The sequence below is a fragment of the Aethalodelphis obliquidens genome, unplaced genomic scaffold (assembly GCF_003676395.1).
Source record: "Aethalodelphis obliquidens isolate GAN/ISIS:26980383/991018 unplaced genomic scaffold, ASM367639v1 scaffold109, whole genome shotgun sequence".
Lineage (NCBI taxonomy): Eukaryota > Metazoa > Chordata > Mammalia > Artiodactyla > Delphinidae > Aethalodelphis > Aethalodelphis obliquidens.
In genome coordinates this window covers 259,012-279,694 of record NW_020838053.1, presented here as the reverse complement: position 1 = coordinate 279,694, position 20,683 = coordinate 259,012, and the positions used below count along the sequence as shown (strand labels likewise).

The following is a 20,683-nucleotide window of genomic DNA, read 5'->3' as shown; positions in this document are numbered from 1 at the left end:
GAGTCCATAAAAAGGAGTAGGGAGAAATACTCAAGGGGAAGGGAAATAGATAGAAATTAGGTCAAAGGAAATGAATTCAGTACATGAATATGTCTGCAAGTAAAACTAATGAATTGAAGAAGTGTCTCCTGATGGGGAACAAGTTAGAAAGGTGGACCCTGATGTACTGGTTATAGTCAGTCCAACCTTCTGCCCTGAGAGGCAAATGACATGCCAGGCATGTCTGTAATTGTGATACAGTCTGTGGAAAACTACAATTTTCTCTCCTTCCTTTAGAAATCTACTTTCCCTACATAGTAAATTGACATGGATTCTCTCTCAGTACATATGCATTTGTTAGAATTTGGGTTTAAAAAAAAGCATATATATAGATAGATAGATAGATAGATAGAAAGAGAGAGACAGCTTTAAAAGGAAGAAAATATTGAAGATAAAGAGTGATTTTTCCTTTGTTCCTCTCCAGTGCCTTCCTAAATCCTGACCTTGCCTTCTACTTATCTACCACTTTGGAGGTTAGAGCTGGAGGGGTAGGAAAGAAAAAGAAAACAAAAGGATCAGGCCCAAGAATCTCTAATAGATAGATAGATAGATAGATAGATAGATAGATAGATATTCGTATATAGATGTATATATATTTAAATTATAAGCTGAAATATATTCTACAGGAGCAACAGTGCACTGAAAACAGAATCACAGTAGTTATAATTATACTGAATTTAATATGTTTATAGACTGATGTATAATTGACGGGCATAGTAACTACTCTGCAAGTGGTGACTTCATTGGGCCCCTTCCCACTCCTCCTTCAGGTCTCAAATGGAATGTCACTTTCTCATGGAGGCTTTCCCTAAACCTAAAACGAGGTTAGGACCCCTTTTGTTACTCTTACTATCTTTCGTATGGTTTTCTTTTGTTGTGTACATTTATTTGTGTGTGTTTCTTCATTTTCTTTTCTACCTCCCCCAGGATCTATAAACTTCATTAGGGCCAGGACCATGTCTATTTTACTTGCCATAATTCCCAGAACATGATATTTGTTCAAAAATCATCTGTAGAAAAACAAAAAGACTGCAAGTAGTTCATACACGAGAATCAACATTAATGTTACTTACACTACCAAATCAAGTTTTAAATGTATTTTTTTCCTTTTGGTAATTGATAAGTATCCAGAATGGCATTAGTGTTCACAGTGTCCCTGGTTGTTGTATACAGGTAAACCTTCATCACCTAAGTATAGACTGTCTGGATCCGAATCCCAGCTCTGCCACTTACCAGCTGGTTAACTAAGGGCAAGTTACTTGATCTCTCTGACTTCATTTGTAAAATAGATTCGTAATGAGGAGCAAATGAGTTAACTTTTGTAAGGTTATGGCATAAATGACAGGAATATATAGTAAATAAACCTAGGCTACAACGTGGGATATAGTGTTAGATAGATAGATAGATAGATAGGGTGAATACATTTCCTCAAATAACCTTTTTCCTTGCTAGACGGACTTGCCAGTTTCAAAAGTTTCCTGAGGTCTGAATTTAGTGAGGAAAACCTTGAGTTCTGGATGGCCTGTGAGGATTACAAGAAGATCAAGTCCCCTGTCAAGATGGCTGAGAAGGCAAAGAAGATTTATGAAGAATTCATCCAAGCGGAGGCTCCTAAAGAGGTTGGTCCTGATGGGAAGGTGGGTGAGTGTGGTCAGCTCAACAACTTCCCAGGAAGGATTTCCAATGTCAGTACGCTTTGCAGCCACAGGCTATTCCTATTTGAGAGTGGGCCACCTTTCGTAAGCGCCTACTGAGTGGAAAGGCAGAGCAATACAGTCGAGCAGGTATGAACTTGAACTCTGTTTAGGTCACTTTCTAAGCAATCATGGGTCTCTTTTCAGTAGTATGTAATCGCAAGTCAGAATGATACTAGTTGTATGATCTTAGATAAATGATTGAGTCTGTCTGAACTTAGTTTCTTTCTTTGGGAAAAATGAGGGTAATGAAGGCTATTTTTGCACTATTGTTGTGAGGATGAAATTAAAGAGCGGAGTGAAAATGTATATCTCAGCATTTGAACTAATGAATGCTTACTGAATGTTTCTACCACTTAATTTCTTCTCTCTTCCTCTTCCCTCTTCCCCTTCTCCTCCCTTCCCTTTCTTTTCTTATGAAAACTCTCTCTTCTCCCTTCTATTCTCCCCCATCCCGTTGGTTCCCCCAGGCCTTTTCCATTTACACTCTAGTCAGGGGAAACAGGGTTTCTACTTACAAAAATCAAATGATTACAAGATAATAGTGCTAGAGATGTCAGAAGACAATGTACCATTAACTGACTGCTAAAGACAAGATGTGTGTTGATTTCAAAGAGGATTTGGCGTAGTTTATCTGCCCTTTGCTGTTTATGAAACTGAATTGAAAAGGCTTTCTGTGGAATTCAGGATGGCCTCAGCAAGACCTGTTCATCATGTTTTGGTCAGGTCACTAATTTCACATTGCACCCCATAATCCAATCTGGACGTCAAACATTTCATCAAGATTTGGGGTCAATCACAGGGGTGATCTGAGCAAACCCTCTAGGTAGGCAGTAATTAACTTAAGATTATTTGAGAGGGGAAAACCCCAATACCCTTTTTCTCTCTCAGGTGCTCTAGACTCTTGAGGTCCCACCATTCGATATTTATTCCTTTGGTAATGCATTATTCATCACTGATCCTTTTTGAAAGATAAATATGTTTGAATGGATGGACAAATTATATACCTAATACCAACAGATGAGCTCCCTCCATGACACAGGAGGTAGAGGTCAGGAGCACGAGAGTATAGAGCACCATGGGTCAAGGTGGAGAAAGTGAGAGTCCTAAGATGGAACTGGGCTTAGTCTTGCTGTGGAATCTTATCCAGATCTCCTGTTCTACTCCTCAGGCTCCCACCCTATGCATATATGTTAACTTCCCCTACTTCTGATGCCTTTTGTGCTGGGACATTATTCTTCTATCCACGTGGAATCTCTATTTGTGATGTTACCAAGGAGATTAGTATTAAATTTGACACCCATTTTCTGACTTCAACTGATCTCCCATTTCCAGCCTATCTTCCTACCAACATCATTCCTATTTACAGAAGTCTAGGATTTGTTGCAATATCTGCACATCGTGGAGACTCATCTGGACTATTGCTTTGAGCTCCAGGAAAATTTTGTTCTTGAGGTTCCTTACTAGAAAATTGATGTTTATCATGAAAATATGAGACATTAAAAATGAAGTTTCAAAGGCTTCCCTGGTGGTGCAGTGGTTGAGAGTCCGCCTGCTGAAGCAGGGGTCACTGGTTCATGCCCCGGTCCAGGAAGATCCCACATGCCGCGGAGCGGCTGGGACCGTGAGCCATGGCCGCTGAGCCTGCGCGTCCGGAGCCTGTGCTCCGCAATGGGAGAGGCCACAACAGTGAGAGGCCCGCATACAGCAAAAAAAAAAAAAAAAAAAAAAATGAAGTTTCAAAATAAACAAAACCCTGGCTGAGTTACTAGAACACACAAATGGTGGCCCTCATTATGAGGACCTGTGAGCTCAAAATAAAATAGCCTTGGCCTCCAGTCTCTGAGCTGGGCATCAGAGAGAATGTGGATCACTCCTGACACATAATAAACATTCAGTGAATATTTGTGAGATGAATGGGTGCAGATGTCCCAACCCAGACCTTTCTCAATGTGTACCTTTGGGCAAGTTTCTCACTAAAGCTCTCTAATTCTCTGTTCCCTTAACTACTGTAATCATCTCACATATATGTATGTGTACCTAGAGGATGTTTAATAAATTGTAGCTGTTATTTTTAAAATTCTCCAACTCTTGTATTTTGACCCCCAAATTTACTATTTCATTTTGGTGACCAGCAGATTGACCTATAAAACAAATCTACCCAGGCAAATAGTAATCTAAATTTTCTTTCTCTGAATATTCACCTCAGTTCTTTAAGATAAGGAACTGAAGGAGAGATACAGTTGTAAAAAAATTGGAACTAAGATTAAAAAAAGAGAAGTGACCCTGCGTAGTTCAATGAGTAGAAAACTCGTATACTGCAGATTGTCAACTGTCCATATTTTAAATTAATGAAAAATATTTTCTTGGCTCTCTAGTAAACGGACGAGTATATATCAAAATGATTCATTAGAAGAGCCCATGCACATAAAACTTATAAGATAAATAGCTGCTTTTGCTGGTGCATACAATGTGTTAGAAAGTTTTAAATACATCACTTCTTTAAAAAATAGGATTAGGAGATAATTCTATAATTTTTAGAAATGTAACTATTTGAGTAAGGCTGCCACCTAGCTCAGTATATATTTAAAAGCAGGAAGAAATATCGCTTTCGTGTGGTGAGAAGAATAACAGACTGAGAATAGAGAAATATACATGACAGCCTCACCTCTGTCCCTCACTAGCTGTTTGTGGGCCTGTAACGACCTCTCTGGGTCTCGGAGTCTTCAACCGTGAAGGCAGGAGTCAGACTACCTCACCTCTGGGGCTGTTTCCAGTGCTGTCTGCGTAGTCTTCCGCCATTCCTGCATAAAGCACACAGGCCCCTCTCACCTGTGGAAAACATGTCATAGCCTCAACTCACTTCATCCTGGACCTTCAGTCACAGTCACTCCTGTGTGTTCTGGCCTGGTACTCCCCAATCATGTCTTTGTCCCTGACTCTGACCTAAAGCTGCTGCATAATTCTCTGAGCCCAAATAGCTTTTCTCAGTATCAAGAACTTCTAGCAGGCCAGGAGAGACCTAAAACATTTTCTCATGTTCCAATTCAAAATATTGGTTGATTTGTTTCTTTCTCTTTTACATGCAGACACCTTAAGAGTCATTGAAACATACTACGTGTTGTACAGTGATTTCTCTCAAATCATACTCAGACAAGTCCAGGCAGGTTGTACACTGTACAACTCCAGGGGCCATTTACACGGACCCTAACATGAATGGTGTCCCTGGGAATGGCTCGATGTAGTAGCCCTGCATTCAGGACAAATACGCCATAATGCCTTCCAACACTGCAGTCTACTGGGTAAAAGCAACATTGCTGGGCTTTTGAGTTTTCTCTCTACCACTTATGATCTTGGGCAAGTCACTTAACATTTCTGTCCCTCAGGTGTCAAATGTAGGTGTCAGTATTGCCTCCTAGAGTTGTAAGATTCAATGAATTCATAGCACAGTGCCTGTAAAAGTTAAGCTCTCTGCACTCATTAAGTATTAGCTGCTATTGTTATTATTGTTGCACTAGAACCATTGTTTCCCACTTAGTTTCAGGAAAAGACCAAATTTCTTTATTCTTCGAGAACGATGCAAAAGTTCTTGGATTCCTGGTCAGAAGTTCTTTCTCTCTCTTCATTTTCCCCACTAGGTGTGAAACAAAATGCTGTGGTAGGAGGATTGTGGGATTAGGCATCAGGATACTTGGATTCAAATTCAGAGTCTCTGCATTCAAATACGTTTATTCGTTCTGTGATCTTGAAGAAGTCTCTATCTATCTATCTATCTACCTATCTATCTATCTTTCCCCTACAAAAGGAAAGACTCATTCTTAGGGTTATTGTGAGGATTATATGAGGTCTGCATGTGTTGGCTGCTTGTTTCTAACAGTGGGTGTCTATCACTGGTTGATCTTAATCTGAGTCATGCATTTGTTGAAGCATTTGTTGAAGTTGCCTTACCCCACTGCGTATAAAGTAGAAATGATATTTCTCACTTGCTATGACTCTCTTCCCCTCGTGTGTTATACTGGTGAGAAATTCCACTTCTCTCCCAAGCCCTCCTCAAATCCCATAACCTGGCTGACTCAGTGACCCTGTTTCCTGTCTCATAGGTGAATATTGATCATTTCACGAAGGACATCACAGTGAAGAACCTGGCGGAACCTTCCCCAAGCAGCTTTGATGTGGCCCAGAAAAGAATCCATGCCCTGATGGAAAAGGATTCACTGCCTCGCTTTGTGCGCTCTGGGTTTTATCAGGAGTTCATCAAGTAGCAATGTAGTTGGTCTGTGAGAATCATCCTGACAGTTATTTCCTCCACAATAACCCTGCACTTTCCAGCAACCCACATATTTTCCTATAGCAGCTTTTGCTCAAAAACTCTCAAATGGAAAACCCCAGAGAGTGTTGCTTCCTCCTTTGCCCACATTGTTCTGGATGTTTATCTATTGCCCAAATGCCTTCCTTTTCCAATTTCCTCTTCCTGCCCCCATTCTTAATTAAGCTCTACTCTTGTATGTTGTTGTGAAACTCAATCAGAATGACAGAAAAAAAATCTATCAAAGGAAATATAAGATAAGAATATGATATCATTGAATGTAGGTCCATTAGGTAATGGATCTCCCCCTAAATTGGTATGAAAAAGAATGTGGATGTGGCAAGACCAATTTCAACTGAAACTAATTGATCTCATTTTTAAAAAAATTCTGATCCATGAGGGGGTCACCCCTCTCATTATTTCTGAACTTGGTTAGTAAAAGTTGCTAAGCATTTTATGAGGCAGAGCCACTATTGGATTTTTTAAGCAAATACGTTGTTAAAAAAATATTGATCTTCTTCTGAGAGCATCTTTGTGTTAGCTAGAGATTATAAACAAGAGATATAGATACATAAATATGCTGTGTTTATATAAAATCAATCTGAATGCCATCCATATAACTTCTTTCCCTATACTTCCCTCATACCTTCCCATGCATAAAGTTACCAAATTCTGTATTAAATCAATGACCTGAGATTGACAAGGGACTACTATGCCTCTAGTATGTAGCTATGCCTCTAGTATGTAGGCACAAAGTTTCCATTTTCAAATTATTTAAAATTCATGTGAGTATAAAATTCCAAAATTTCTGACTCCAATCATATAAAACAGTTGCTACTCATTGCAGTGGTCTCCCACCTCAATATCAAGAGGGCTGTACACTAAGATGGGAAAATCTCGTCAAGCCTAAAATGGTTAGTTTTTCTATGATGCCATCAGTTTGTTTAGTAAAAGACGATTATCTTTAAAACACCAAATTATCTTTGGAAAACTTAATTTGACTAAAGGCAGAGACGTTCTAAGTGAGATAAAAATTTTAAAGTACCCTGCATTTTGCAAAATAATCTGATCTTTTAGCAACCCCTCACTTCCCTCCCTATTTTGCTCCCTGCATTAATGAATTGTATTTATAGTCAAAACGCACATTTATACCCCTAACATGCCTTACACACAACCAATTGATAAGCCATGGTACTTTTAGTAGGTTTAAACTTTTAATTCTGTATTTCCTTACTATAAGTCTTGCTAGAATTTTTTTCTTATCTTTAGTAGATTTGATTAAACAATGATTTACATAATCTAGTAATAGAGTCAAACTATGTATGAATATAACCAAGGTGAGGACACAGAGTTAACTAAACAAGTAATTTTTAAAGGACTAATAAAAATCTGAAATGTTTAAATAGAAGACTACATTGTTTAGTCTTGTATTTACTCCTTTTGTTTCTTTTTTTCTTTCACACACTCCTAGTTTCACATGTTTGTAGCCCATTTATTCACTTAATTCCTAAGAGTATTGAAAGCGAAGCAACTATATGACTGTATTCTTTGAGTAAACACTGACTGTATTTGTTGGGTTTTCCTTTTTTTTTTTTTTTTTTTTTTTTTTTAAGGCTAATGTGCCCTTCCTGAATACTTGCCATTTCAAACTCTGAAAGTGGGTCGGAGTGACTGGGTCTACTGCCAACTCTTGCTAGTCTGGTATGAGTTCATTCATATTTGTCAGTATTGCTCACTTCAGAGAAACTCCGTCATCAAGCAGTCGACAGCTAGGCCAGACCAACATTGTGAGCATGAAAAAGAAGTTCTCACCATGTCTATTCGTGTAGGAGTGACAAGCAACTCACAACAAGAATTCCCAGCACAACCATCCTCAGCATCTGTCTATGCTGCCCCAAATCAGTATAAAATCACCAATCCTTTACTTGCTAATGCAGCTAGAAAATTTAAGAACTGAAGAATCTAGGTGAGTTATGTTTTTCTTGAATGCCAAAACATTTTTAAGAAAAATTTTGATGTCATTAATATTTCAAATATTTTATTCATATTATTTGAAACAACAAAATGTTTGAAAATACCCAGAGAATTAACTAGAGATTACAGAGTTCACCAAGATGGTTGATATGACAAAGACTCGGACTGACTGTATTCACAAACTGACTGCACATCCTATGTAAGTGGTAGAATTGTCAGTGGAGGATAAGAAGGACCTTCACCTTTTCATAAGCTGAACCCAGGAGGCAGAGGGCAGGAAAAGCACCAGGAGGACAATGCTGTAAAGGCTACAAGAAGCATGAATGCCTTGCAGTCAACCGGTGACATGTAATATATATGTAAATATGATTTTAAATTTAAAGCAGTACACACACACACACACGTACACACACACACACACACACTCTTCTAAATAATAAAATTAAAAGGAGTACAAATATCACAGCCCAAAATGAAAAAGCAAATGTATAAAAATTGCCCTAGAAAATTCTTTGAAATCTTTGGTGTTTTTAAACTTAGAAAAAAAACTGAGCTGCTAGAAGTTGCCATAGTAACACACAAAAAATAAACATTCTTTTAAATTTTGGGAAATTAGGAAAACTGGGATGAACTTTCCAGGAAAGAAAATGTGTAACATCTGTTTATCACTCCCTTTGCCTCCTCCCCTTCCTCCCCACTCTCCCTTGAGTAAATTGCCTGGGAAAGTATGAAACTCAATGCAGGAGAGAGCCCTGTGGTGCTGACATTTTCCTCCCTTGTGAAAATGTAACAGTCATAAGTGAATCTGGAATGTAGAGAGGTAGTCAATGGGAATAGGAGTATATGCTTCTCATCCTTGAGAGAAACCTAAGATTGGTAGGTAGGTCAGGTAACCACCATAACCTGTTTTTCTGCCTGGGTTTGATATAGTTTGTGGTTGTGGTTGGTGTCTGATTAGGATCTAAACTTGACCAGAAGAAAGAGACAGACTCTCAGAGTACATTAGGAGGCTGTGTTCCATGTTCATCTGCTAAAGCAATGCTTGTTCATGTGAACAACTCCCTACACACACACGCACACATGCACACACATGCACATTTTCTTTCTCTCAGATAGACATCTTCTGAAATGCAGAACTGAGATGTTTCAGTAACTTTGCTTTCAAATCAATAGAATCAAATTTATGAAAACATTTTGTGCCCCACTCCCCATACCACCTATGTACTCTAATTCTCTATGGTATAAATTATGCTTTAAGCAGATTTCAGTTTTTAGTGCATAAAGAGAAGAAGTTGTTAAAGAAATTGTTTTTACTTTTGTCCTCTACGAAGCCATGGATTGTGCTTGGTTGATGTGCTCTCTGTATACACTCCCTTTCAACAGGGTGGACTTGTTATTATTTCCCAAAGAATAATAGATATCCAGAAGTTTCAATAAAAACTTGACCATTAGTACATCAATTTGTAAACTAGTAAACATTCTCTGCCAGGGCTTTGTCAAGCTATCCGTCCCATCACAAATTTGATAATTTGAGAATCATTTCAAAATGATTTTGAATCATTTCAAAATCATTTCAGAGGAATCATTTTTATCCCTGAAATCATTCCCTCTAGCAGGGTATTTTCCTTGTTTCCTGGTAATTTAGCAAGTTTGTGAGAAATAGGGTCATGAGAAAAGAAAGGGGGGAAAGGAGAGATGGGAAGTGGTAAAGAAGTAAGTGCCCAGACCTACAAAGTGAGACCATTCACTAGGAGACATTTAAGAGCAGCTCCACTTGATTGAAAATCAAATAGTTTCTGCTGTCACCATCAAGACTTGCAGGAAGGCTTTTCTTGACTAACAATGCAGATTGATGTGAAAATCCATTTTAATATCCTAGGGATTCTTGATTAGATAAAAGAAGAAACATGGAAGATTTTCTTTCCCCAGTGGGCTTGCATGTGCCAGAGAGCAGAGCATGGAGAACCCAGTTTCTAACATCCAAATGTCCAAACCCAAGGGCCAGGCAACTCTCTGTAGGTTCTGGACACGATGTCTTGATACATCTCAGTGTATGGGTTTTCCAGGCTCTCCATTCTATAAGAGTGTGTTCAATTCTTGCCTTGGATAAGGCTCTTTAGCAATTTAGCAACTACTCATTGTGCTAAACATATTTTCATTCAAATAGGTTATATGGCCGACCAGAGCAATAGATATCCAAAGAAAGGCTCTCCCCAGCATACTGGAACTGAAAAGATCAAGACTTCCAACAGAGACATTTGTAGCTTTGAATGGAAACTCATAGCAGAGAGTAAAGGGAAAGAGACAGACAACCCGAACTTTGGAATATTATCCTCACCTCACAGTTTAATAATAATCATTTCTAGTAGAGAAGCTACAAAACCAACATTGATATCCAGTTTGATAAGCCTCTTGTTTTTTCACCTGAGACAATTTTCCTTTCTGTCTCACACCTATATCTCCATTTCTTTTCTCCCCCTGTACGAGGATACATTTTAAATAGTTGAGTCTAACCGCTGTTATCTAATAATGAATACAATTAAAAGCATTTAACTCACTATCTAGGAAAATGTATAAACTAAGGCATAGACAAAACAATGGGAAATGCTGAAAACTTTTCCAATGGAGAGAAGTAATCTGGATAATTTTTGCCAAAAGTTCTTTTCATGTCATACGTTATTAGAATTTGGGGGGACTAAATTTTTTAAGAATGCTGCAACTCGCAACTCATCTTCAGGAGACCAGCCCAGAGAAAAGTGTAGAAATGAAAGGTTTGGAAATCCATTTGTCAGCATTTATCCTATAAGTTTTTCATTTAGAAACAATGTGTTTATCTTCTAATTTTGTAACCAATACATTGTATACTATGTAACTCATACTTCTTGATAAAGCACCAAATATGTATCTGTAACCACAATCACATATATTCTATTAAATATATATCTATATAATAACCTCATATGAGTCCTTCTTGACTCCTGAACATTCTTGATATGAAACTCTATCTTAAGGTAGGCTTGTTATTCACTTTGCTCCTTATACCAGGTGAGCCCTTGATCAATTGGGAGGATCCCTCTCCTAATAAATATCAACTGTAATACAGCCTGACAAGCTAAACTCAGAAAGGGAGACACAAAGTACCCAATATTCATACACTCTGTTTACTACTTTCCCTTGGATTCAGATGGCAACACCTTATTGATGCAGGTATTCACTGTTAGCACTGACTGAGCACATTATACCATTTGGACCCAGCAATATTCAGTGAGTATCGTTATTCCTTTTTCTTCCTGCACTGGTGAAAGATCTGAAAACCATGTGCCACTGCAAGCAACTCAATTCTATGTCCTTAGATTTGGTGCTCAGATAGCTTAGGTAATGGCCTCAGATTATACAACTAGTGGGGTTGGGAGTGGATGAAAGGGAAAGTTTGTATACAGAAAGAGGCATGAATAGAATCAGTTTATAGAGAGAAACAATGATGAGAATCCATGTGAAGGGAGAATGGGAGAGAGGAATTGAGAGATTAGAGAATGTCTGCTTGGCCTGTGACAGTTTCCAAGTTCTCATTCACAGTTCCCATGAAGCCTAGGTATATTTAATGTAGATGCAATCACCATGGATCATTTCAGTACCATCTATTCTATTCTCCTCTTTATTTGAATTATCTTGGATGATTTTCTGACAGTTTCCACCAAGAAGCATTATTAGATCAAAGATCACTAACACTTTTATCTCCCCTACAGAGAAGTGATGCCTCGAGGTCATTGTGTGAATCAGTGGCAGAATAAAGCTTACAGGTCAGATTGCCTCTCAGACTGCTGTTGATCCATTCAACCAAAGGAACCACACGCTGGGCTTCCCTGGTGGTGCATTGGTTGAGAGTCCGCCTGCAGATGCAGGGGACGCGGGTTCGTACCCGGGTCCGGGAAGGTCCCACGTGCCGCGGGGCGGCTGGGCCCGTGAGACATGGCCGCTGAGCCTGCGCTTCCGGAGCCTGTGCTCCGCAACGGGAGAGGCCACAGCAGTGAGAGGCCCGCGTACCGCCAAAAAAAAAAAAAAAAGGAACCACACGTGATCCCTCAAACATTAAGATTACTGGTTCTAATTTGAGTAAAACAGGTTAAATCCACCCCTGCCCTAGTGGGAGTCCATTCTATCATGTTAGTGATGTAAGCCATGTTCTCCAAGCTCTCCAATCTACAAAGTGCCTTTTGCTCATTTTACATTTTCTAAATCAGCTGTATCTTGAAAATTATTTTGTTCACGAACCACTTTCCAAATACCTTAACTCTTCAGATGGCTTCCCAATGTCTCAGTGTATTCTACATGTAAATTCGTTTCATCTAGCAAATTCCTGGTCCAAATTCCATGCCTTTCCACTTTTTAGTCTATTTCTACCTTCTCAATGTTTAAACTCATTAAAAACAATTTGAAATGTGGATGGAAATTGTACCAGAAAGCCAAGCTTATTAGGAGGCAGTCTTCACTCAATCCTTGGGAGCCAGGCCTCATGGCCAGGCCGCCGGGTCTCTTAGTTAATGTCACATTTCCAAAGTACTCCCACCTTGGGAGGATGCAGAGTGCGTGACAGACAGGCAGGCAGGGGTGGGTATGCTCTCCCACAGGTGACTTTGGAAGTCTTAGTTATGTTTTGAAGAAGTGGTGCTTTGTCTGCTGCTAGAAGGACCTGTCTGTGGCCTGTGACGAATAGATGCTTTGCCTCAGATTGAGCCACGAAAAGCCCAAAGCCTCTTGGCTTCTAAGTAGAATCCTTATGGAACATCACAGATATTTAAATAGGAACTGGAGTCCAGGGTCATTAATGAATAAGGATGAATGAAGATGGATATTCCTGTATTTCTGTTAACTGAATATTTATTTTGACTACTTTTTAATTTATCAGTGAAAGCCATAATATGTCTACTTGAGTTTCACTCACATTTCTACTGACAACGAGAACAGGGGTCGTTCCAGAATCAGGTCTGTACGCCTGGCACTTAGTAAGCCAAATGCTGACATGCCAAGGTTTGTGGCAGAGAAACAGTTTATTCTCAAAGCAGCCAAGCGATGAAATGGGAGAACATGTCTCAGATCTATCTCCCTGAAAGTGAGGGGGTTGGGATATTTATGGGATAAGCAGGGTGGTCTTAGACATGGGGAAAGGTGGCTGGATGTAGAGAAAAGGTGAGGGAATCGGTGTTCTGCACAGGTGCATCTTGTTTACATGTGTCTGCATGTTCAGGATGGAGGTACTTAGCATGATCTGAAGCTGGAGCTTTCCAGCCCTCTGATGTCAAAATGCCATTCCTTAGACAGCTGTTCAGGCCCAGTTTTAGGATCGGTGGCCCCAACCAGCCTTAACTGGCTCACACTGGACAAGAGCTGACTCCTAGTTCCTGAAGTTATAGGAAGCTGGGAAGGTATACAATTAAAGGGGTGGGTGGAGAAAGAAGGAAAAATTAACCTAAAGTGAGCTTAATCAGGAAAGGTAGTTTACAGGCAGAGGGGTGTTAACAAGCTGTTCCCCTATCTGTTGTTCTGCAAGACGAGCTCAAGAATTCCTGTTATCCGCCGGCTTCTGTTATGTCTATGGGGCATGGTTTCCAGGTGATAAGAAAAATCCAGATTCAGAAAATGTCAGAGCTGGAATAGACATCACAAATGCTCTCATATGCCTAGGATGAAAGTCCAGTCCTTCGCTCTCTGCAAAGGTTCTCTTCAGCTGAGATACCAGCACCTAGGGGGTATGGGGGTTGAAAACACCTGAGGCCGTGGGAGCAAAGGAGGCACCCACTTGCCTGGCCAGTCAGATCAGCGAACTGCCCTGATCAGTCCAGCAACACAGTCACACACAAAAGCCCACTCTGCCATCCTTAGAAATTATTCTTCCCTGTCTTCATTTTAAAGATAAGGAAATTGGGACTCACTGAGCCGAAATGATTTGTCCAAAGTTATATGTCTGGATAACAGCATGCTTCTTACCAATGATCTGATTCCCATTCTGTGGTATTTTTTCTTTGGAACAATATTCGAGTTATGCCTTATTCACATATCTATAATAATAGGTGTTCTGAAAGTTGATATCAAAGAATGTAAGATACTAGAGAAATGGTAGGGTAGGGATGGCCAAGAAAAACTGTGCTTCTCAAAAGTGTACTCCTGTCCACTGTTCCTCTAATAATTTTCCCAATTAGATATCCTTCATGTTTAACAAACTACACCTTTAAAAGTAAAATATCCTGTTAGAAAGTTATTAGCTATTCATACCTTAATGTGACTAATCTAGGAGGATGATACACATTGCTTAATTCTTAAGACTTTCCTGAAGACAGCCAGAGGGAGAGGGTGTTTCGACTGAGGGGACGATAGCATTGATTGAGGGAAATAGTGGTCTGTCTATTGTAACCTTATTTTTTGAAAACTGATCATCCGTATACGTTATATATGGCCTCATTCCCTGACAGCACTGAATAATAAATAAAGATTTATGGACATAGAACAGTCTTTTATCCTACATATTATTCTAGCAACTATTAGGTATTGTTTTACTCTTTACTGGGATTTGAAGAACTTGAAAAGTTCTCATGCTAAATTCCTTAACTACCAATTGCAAACTACCATTTTCAACTTTCAATTTTTGTTAGGCATTGTCTATCATTGTTCTTTCTTAAATGTAAATTCGCCTAGGAGGAGTAACACAAAATCTTCAACAGCTTAGAGTGTTTATCTGATCATGTTACTTCTCTCATGACTTATCTGATCATGCTATTCCCCTCTTTAAAACCCTTCGATGAGTTTTCATGGTCTTGATAGGTTCCTGTCCCAGGGTACAAAGGGAGTCTTGTAGATTTGTAAAGACACATAGACACTGTTCACTACCCATTGATTGAATAACACCTCCAAATCCATGTACTATTTTAAATATTCAAGTTTTAAAGCAAATACAAATTCACTTAAAAACATTCCTGAATTTTTATTAGCTTATCATTTCAAATATTTTATATTAATATGCAGTGATATTACATCTACTCTCATATGGATGACCTCAAAATTACTCTTACTCTTAAAACTTTGTTTTAACTCTAAAATTTGGTTTGCCACTGTCCTAGAGAATAGCACCCTGAATCCCTATCTGCAATATTCTCTATACCAGCCAGCCTTAGGTGACATCTTGCAGAACTCCAATGTGCCATGCTTCCTCATGCTGTAGGCCTTGCATGAGGTAGTTCTTTTCACTACATTCCCTCTTTATCACCTAGCTAACACCTACACATTTTTAAAAAATTAGGGCAGAGATATCATCTTCCCTGGGGGACTTCCTTTACACCCATCAGACTCCACCTAAGTGGGTGACATTCCTCTCCTCTGGTATGTTTTCACTAAAGACATGTCCCTGCCCATTGGATAGGATAATTATGTGGAACAGTTAAGGAATTCACTTCTTTGACAAGTGTTAGAAAAACAAAGGTCTGGTATTTTAACTTCTGAAGAAGTCTGGACATGAAAAATTCCAGATACCCCTTTCTTCCCAAGTTCCTAGGACAGGCCATGAAAGGAAATTATTGTGACTTTTAACTATGCCCTCAGGAAAAAATATCCTTCCCACAACCCACCACTTTTGCTGTCCAATGTGATAAATACCATTACTGAGAGGAGGGGAGTCTGGCACCAATCAGGAGGCTTGAGGGACCTCAGTCATCTCAGACCCCTCCAGGCAGGTAGCCACTTACTCACCTCCTTCAAAGTAGCTGTGCACTGAATTTCCTTGACTCTTTGGTTTTGCTCATTTTCTGTATAAGTAGGTCAGACAACTCTCAGGTTCTTTATCCCTGCACAATTCCAGACAACTTGCTAACCATTAAAAAAATAGAGAAAAGATATAATTATTGATTTTTTCCGGTGGGTAGCTATTGTGACTTTTCATTCTAATGGCATTTCTTTCACTTTAGGAGGTAAGCAGGAATAGGGAGCTAATCTTACCCCTTTAAAAGTACACTTTATTCCTCTAAAAAAGTTTAGTGGTATTTGGGGATTGCATGTTTCTTATCTTGACAAAATTTCCCAGGCAAGAATGAGAAATTTTCCTTCTAGAATGAATAAGAATAGGTAGAAGAAGCAAAAGAGTGTATATTTTTAGCTTGTGTGAGGGACCTTCCATTTTATTTATCGTCCACCTCTCGAGTGTCTGCATCATGAAGATAAAGGCGTTTGAAATCCAAATGAAAGTATTTACTCAGATCTTAGCTCCTCAAGACAGCCAACAGATTTGCAAGAGGTTTTAAAGATACAGGTGGCATATTTTGGTAAAAACTAAATCAATGTCTTTTTGAACTGTAAGTGCAGACTCCAGAAAATCATGTGTAGATAATATTAGGCTTTAGAGATGAAAAAATGGCTTTTCTAGTTACAACCATCACTTCTCTCCTATTGGCCCAATATATGTGGTTTCGAATCACAAAATCTGAGTAGTAGGCTAGATCTTCCTTTATACCATCTTGGGCAGCAGAAGTAACTCCCTGAGACTCTAGTCTGCAAAAGTAGGGCTACCTATATTTTCTGTAACACAAAGAGGTGATGAGGAATAAATAAAATAATATGTATGAAGAGATTTTGTAACCTGCAAAATAATGCTTTTTTCTCCCATCATTCAGGTCAGTTTGCTCCCTGTTATATCTTGCTAATGTCAATCATCAGAGGCATGAGCAGAGAAACTAAGCACTTCTTTAGGTATCACTGGAAGAAAGAGCAATAATATGTGCTAATCTCCATTGCATTGCTCCCTTCTTCCAGCCAGTTCCTAACTGTGAGCTGAATAAAGGCTGGAGCCATATCTTTTTTTTTTTTTTTTTGCGGTACGCGGGCCTCTCACTGTTGCGGCCTCCCGCGTTGCGGAGCACAGGCTCCGGACGCGCAGGCTCAGCGGCCATGGCTCACGGGCCCAGCCGCTCCGCGGCATGCGGGATCTTCCCAGACCCGGGCATGAACCCGTGTCCCCTGCATCGGCAGGCGGACTCTCAACCACTGCGCCACCAGGGAAGCCCTGGAGCCATATCTTATTCCTTAGTATCTGTGTCCCGAGAGTCTGGAATATAAATTAACCCAGTTGATACAGAATCATGAACAGTTAATTGGTCTACCAGATATCTACATGAGATATTTTGGCCTCTTTAGTATGGTAGTCTACTCAATGACCTAATAATAACTGCTGTTTGTACAGCTTTTCTCAACCTTATTTCACTTGACTGTCTTCATAACTCTGTGAAGTGGTCATAGTAGGTAGGATTAAAATGGTCACATTACATAGAACGACTTGGCAAGGTCACACAGTTAGCATCATCGCAGCTGAGCCTAGAGTGGGGATCTTCTGGTTCTAGTCCTGGAGCTCATTTTCTTTTATGCCAGACTCTACAGTGTGCTGTTAACAAACTCTACATTAAAGCGTATTTTTGAGGTTGGTAATAGAGTGAAAATCTTGAATAATATCTGTGTGTTCTTTATGGAAGATCCATGGATGAAAATATATGCATATAAAAAATATAATTTTTCTTTTTAAATCCTTCTCTTTGGAGGTTAACACTAATAAAGTCATAGTTTATCTAAGTGAGTAAGAAAAAGGGAAGGATACAGGAGTGCACACATGAATATTTTCTTGTAGTCTGTGGTCAGGCTTGTTTATAAAGCGTCTGCCTGGTTCCTTTGTTTAAAAAGGTATTTGGTCTCAGATTTCAGCCAGCTGGGCCATCTGTCACATTCCGCCAAATCTGGAACTCTGGACTGATATCTGATGTTATACTTTTATGACCACTTGTGAAAGCCTGATATTGGCTCATGGTTACATTGCTTTAGTATTTAGTGACTCCTCACATCTGGATGTTTTCTTTAACTTTTCAAATAATTTTTACATATGAGATTATATTAGCTTCCCACTTCTAGTTTCTCTTCCCTCAGAATCTCTGGTGTTACAAAATTCTGTTTTGGGGTAAGATTATATCATCCACTCTTGGGATTAATTTCTTCCTATCTTTTTCTGAACTTGCTCTTTTTTTCTCATCTTTGACTCCTTTCTACTACTTCTTTTTAATTTCTACAATGCAGCTTTCCAACCTAAATGTCCATTGACAGATGAATGGATAAAGAAGATGTGGTATATATATCAATATATACGATATATACACAATGTATATATACACTGTGGAATATTACTCAGCTGTAAAAAAGTGAAATAATGCCTTTTGCAGCAACAAGGATGGACTTAGAGGTTATCATACTAAGTGAAGTAAGCCAGACAGACAAAGACAAATATCATTTATTTGTGGAACCTAAAAAAAAAAAAGGTACAAATGAACTTATTTACAAAAGAGAAATAGATCCACAGACATAGAAAACAAACTTATGGTTACCAAAGGGGAAAGGGGTGGGGGAGGGATAAATTAGGAGGTTGGGATTAACACATACATGCTACTATATATAAAATAGATAACCAACAGGGACCTACTGTATAGTACAGGGAACTACACAGTACTAAACTCTAAACTAAACTCTACTCAGTTTTTTGCAATAACATGTAATGGAAAAGAATATAACTAAATCACATTGCTGTGCACCTGAAACTTAACATTGTAAATCAACTATATTTCAATAAAAATATTTTAAAAATACAATATAATACAGCTTCCTTCTTACTCCAAATTTAATTTGCTTATATTCTTGGTGGATACACGCATGATTTTATGATACCAGAACTTTTACTCCATTTTATTCTATGAGGAACTAACACTCAAAGGGAGTCAGTGATGAGCTCGTGGCCACACAGCTAGAAAGGTGACACGTTGGAATACATGGTATCTATCAATACTGAGCTTGGTGTTTTCCTTTTCCTTCCCTCTTTAGTTTTCTTTTCCCTCCTTTTAACTACAAACCAGGTTGTAGAAAGCCTGGATTTTCTGTTTGACTTCTTCAGAGGCATCTAATTCTAAGTGCAGAGTGCATCTTCCATTTCCTCTTCCTACCACGTCCACTTTTTGTGGATGCCCCACACTTCTGTAGAATCCCACTGAATTCTACTCACCTCCAGTTCTCTTTATCAACCACAGACCATCACCTATGGGTCCCTCAGTAGTTCACACATTCTTTATGCGCGAGGAAGTAACAGGCTATGCTAATAGCAACCAGAGATTACAGAGATTTTCCAAGACAGTTGCCATTTCAAATATCGTATTCTGTTTTTCCCAAAAGTTTACTTGTCAGACTATGTGTTCTGGTTTTGGGGTTAGAAAATATATTTAGTCGAGATAAGCTGCAATTCAGCCCAGACACACCAGGTTTGTATAACCTTAGTAATGTTAATAAATCAGCAGCTGTAGAAACATTCATTCCTAAACTTCGAGGGACAAACAGTTAAAATTTCTAGATCCTGAGGGATCACTGAAACAAGTCACATACTGTCTAAGAAACTTTCTCTTTGAGAATGGTGATCTAGTAGCATAAACACAAAAATCCTGGTAAAATGCTTATGGACATTCCTGTTTATGAAGCCTTTGGCAGCACTCTCAGCAGAGTCAGCGGCTCCCTGCCTCTCTGCACATTAACATTGCTCTGAACTCGATTACAGCACTCACTACTGTTGTTTAATATACACTTATTTATTGAATCCTATGTGCCAAGTAATATGCTAGTTAGGAATACAGACTGCCAGATCACATGGCCACTCGAAGGCCCATGGCCAAACATTCGGTCTCTACCAGGTCCTAGAAGCAAGCTTGCAGCTAAATCAGAAGGAAAAGTCGTTCTCTGCAGAGCACAGCATAGAATTCCTCCAAGAGCTTACGTGCCTGTGCTGTGACTTTTTATCAGGGCTTCTATGGTTGGATCATAAAAGGCCCAAGTGATGGAGCCATTTGTACTGCAGCCTGAGCCCGCTGCAGAGCTGGCCCCTCCCTGGACCCCACTTAAAACTCAGGAAATGGGTCTGAGTTGTAGACTCAGAAAAAAAAAAAAAAAAGTGAATTAAACCCATCCCCTGTCCTCCAAAGGGCCTGGGATCTAGTTGAGGGGATATATGCATACACAGAGTTCCCAAAGGAGGTGACAAGTGACATGATATAGCTCACGAACGAACGTAGAATCCTAGAGGAAGGAGCCTCCACCTTTGTATGGTAGAGCACAGTGGGTGAATATTCACACCACACTGTCAGCATCTTTTATCTCCTACCTGAATGAGGTAATCAAACCTCAGGTGCTACACCGCAGACAACCACATCCATCTTCTTCACTCCTAGTGGTATGTCTTCTCTTTACCTGCATGACCTTTCCCCATCTTTACCCAACTGAGCCATTTTTAAAAGACTCAGCTTGAGGGCCAATTATTAATGGAGATATTATGACCATACCCCTTACAAAGTAAGATAAATTCCTTTTGCTTAGCATTTCCTTTCAAAAATATTAATAATAATACAATAATTATTTGCTAGACAGCTTTCTGTCCATTATCATAATAACTTCAAGAAATAAACATGAGATAGTTGTTAGCATTCATATATACATATATAAATATCACATCTTCTTTATCCATCCATCTGTTGATGGACACTAAAAAATACAACCAACTAGTGAATATAACAAAAAAGAAGCAGACTCACAGATATAGAGAAGAAACTAGTTGTTACCA

General features: G+C 39.1%; 1 protein-coding gene and 1 long non-coding RNA gene across 2 annotated transcripts in view; both read left to right on the top strand.

The window, feature by feature from the left end:
• The window catches only part of RGS5 (regulator of G protein signaling 5), a 47,925-nt gene extending 41,785 nt beyond the window's left edge, over window positions 1-6,140 (top strand). The window contains exons 4-5 of the mRNA XM_027096851.1: window positions 1,492-1,658; window positions 5,834-6,140. Of these exons, the coding sequence (XP_026952652.1) occupies window positions 1,492-1,658; window positions 5,834-5,995 (329 nt within the window). The 3' untranslated portion in view covers window positions 5,996-6,140. The remainder of the gene's footprint in view (window positions 1-1,491; window positions 1,659-5,833) is intronic.
• A 35-nt stretch (window positions 6,141-6,175) lies between these two features.
• LOC113614959 (uncharacterized) lies at window positions 6,176-10,968 on the top strand. The gene is made up of 2 exons (XR_003430794.1): window positions 6,176-8,005; window positions 10,181-10,968. It is a non-coding gene; the product is annotated as an uncharacterized LOC113614959 (long non-coding RNA).
• The last annotated feature ends 9,715 nt before the right edge of the window (window positions 10,969-20,683 follow it).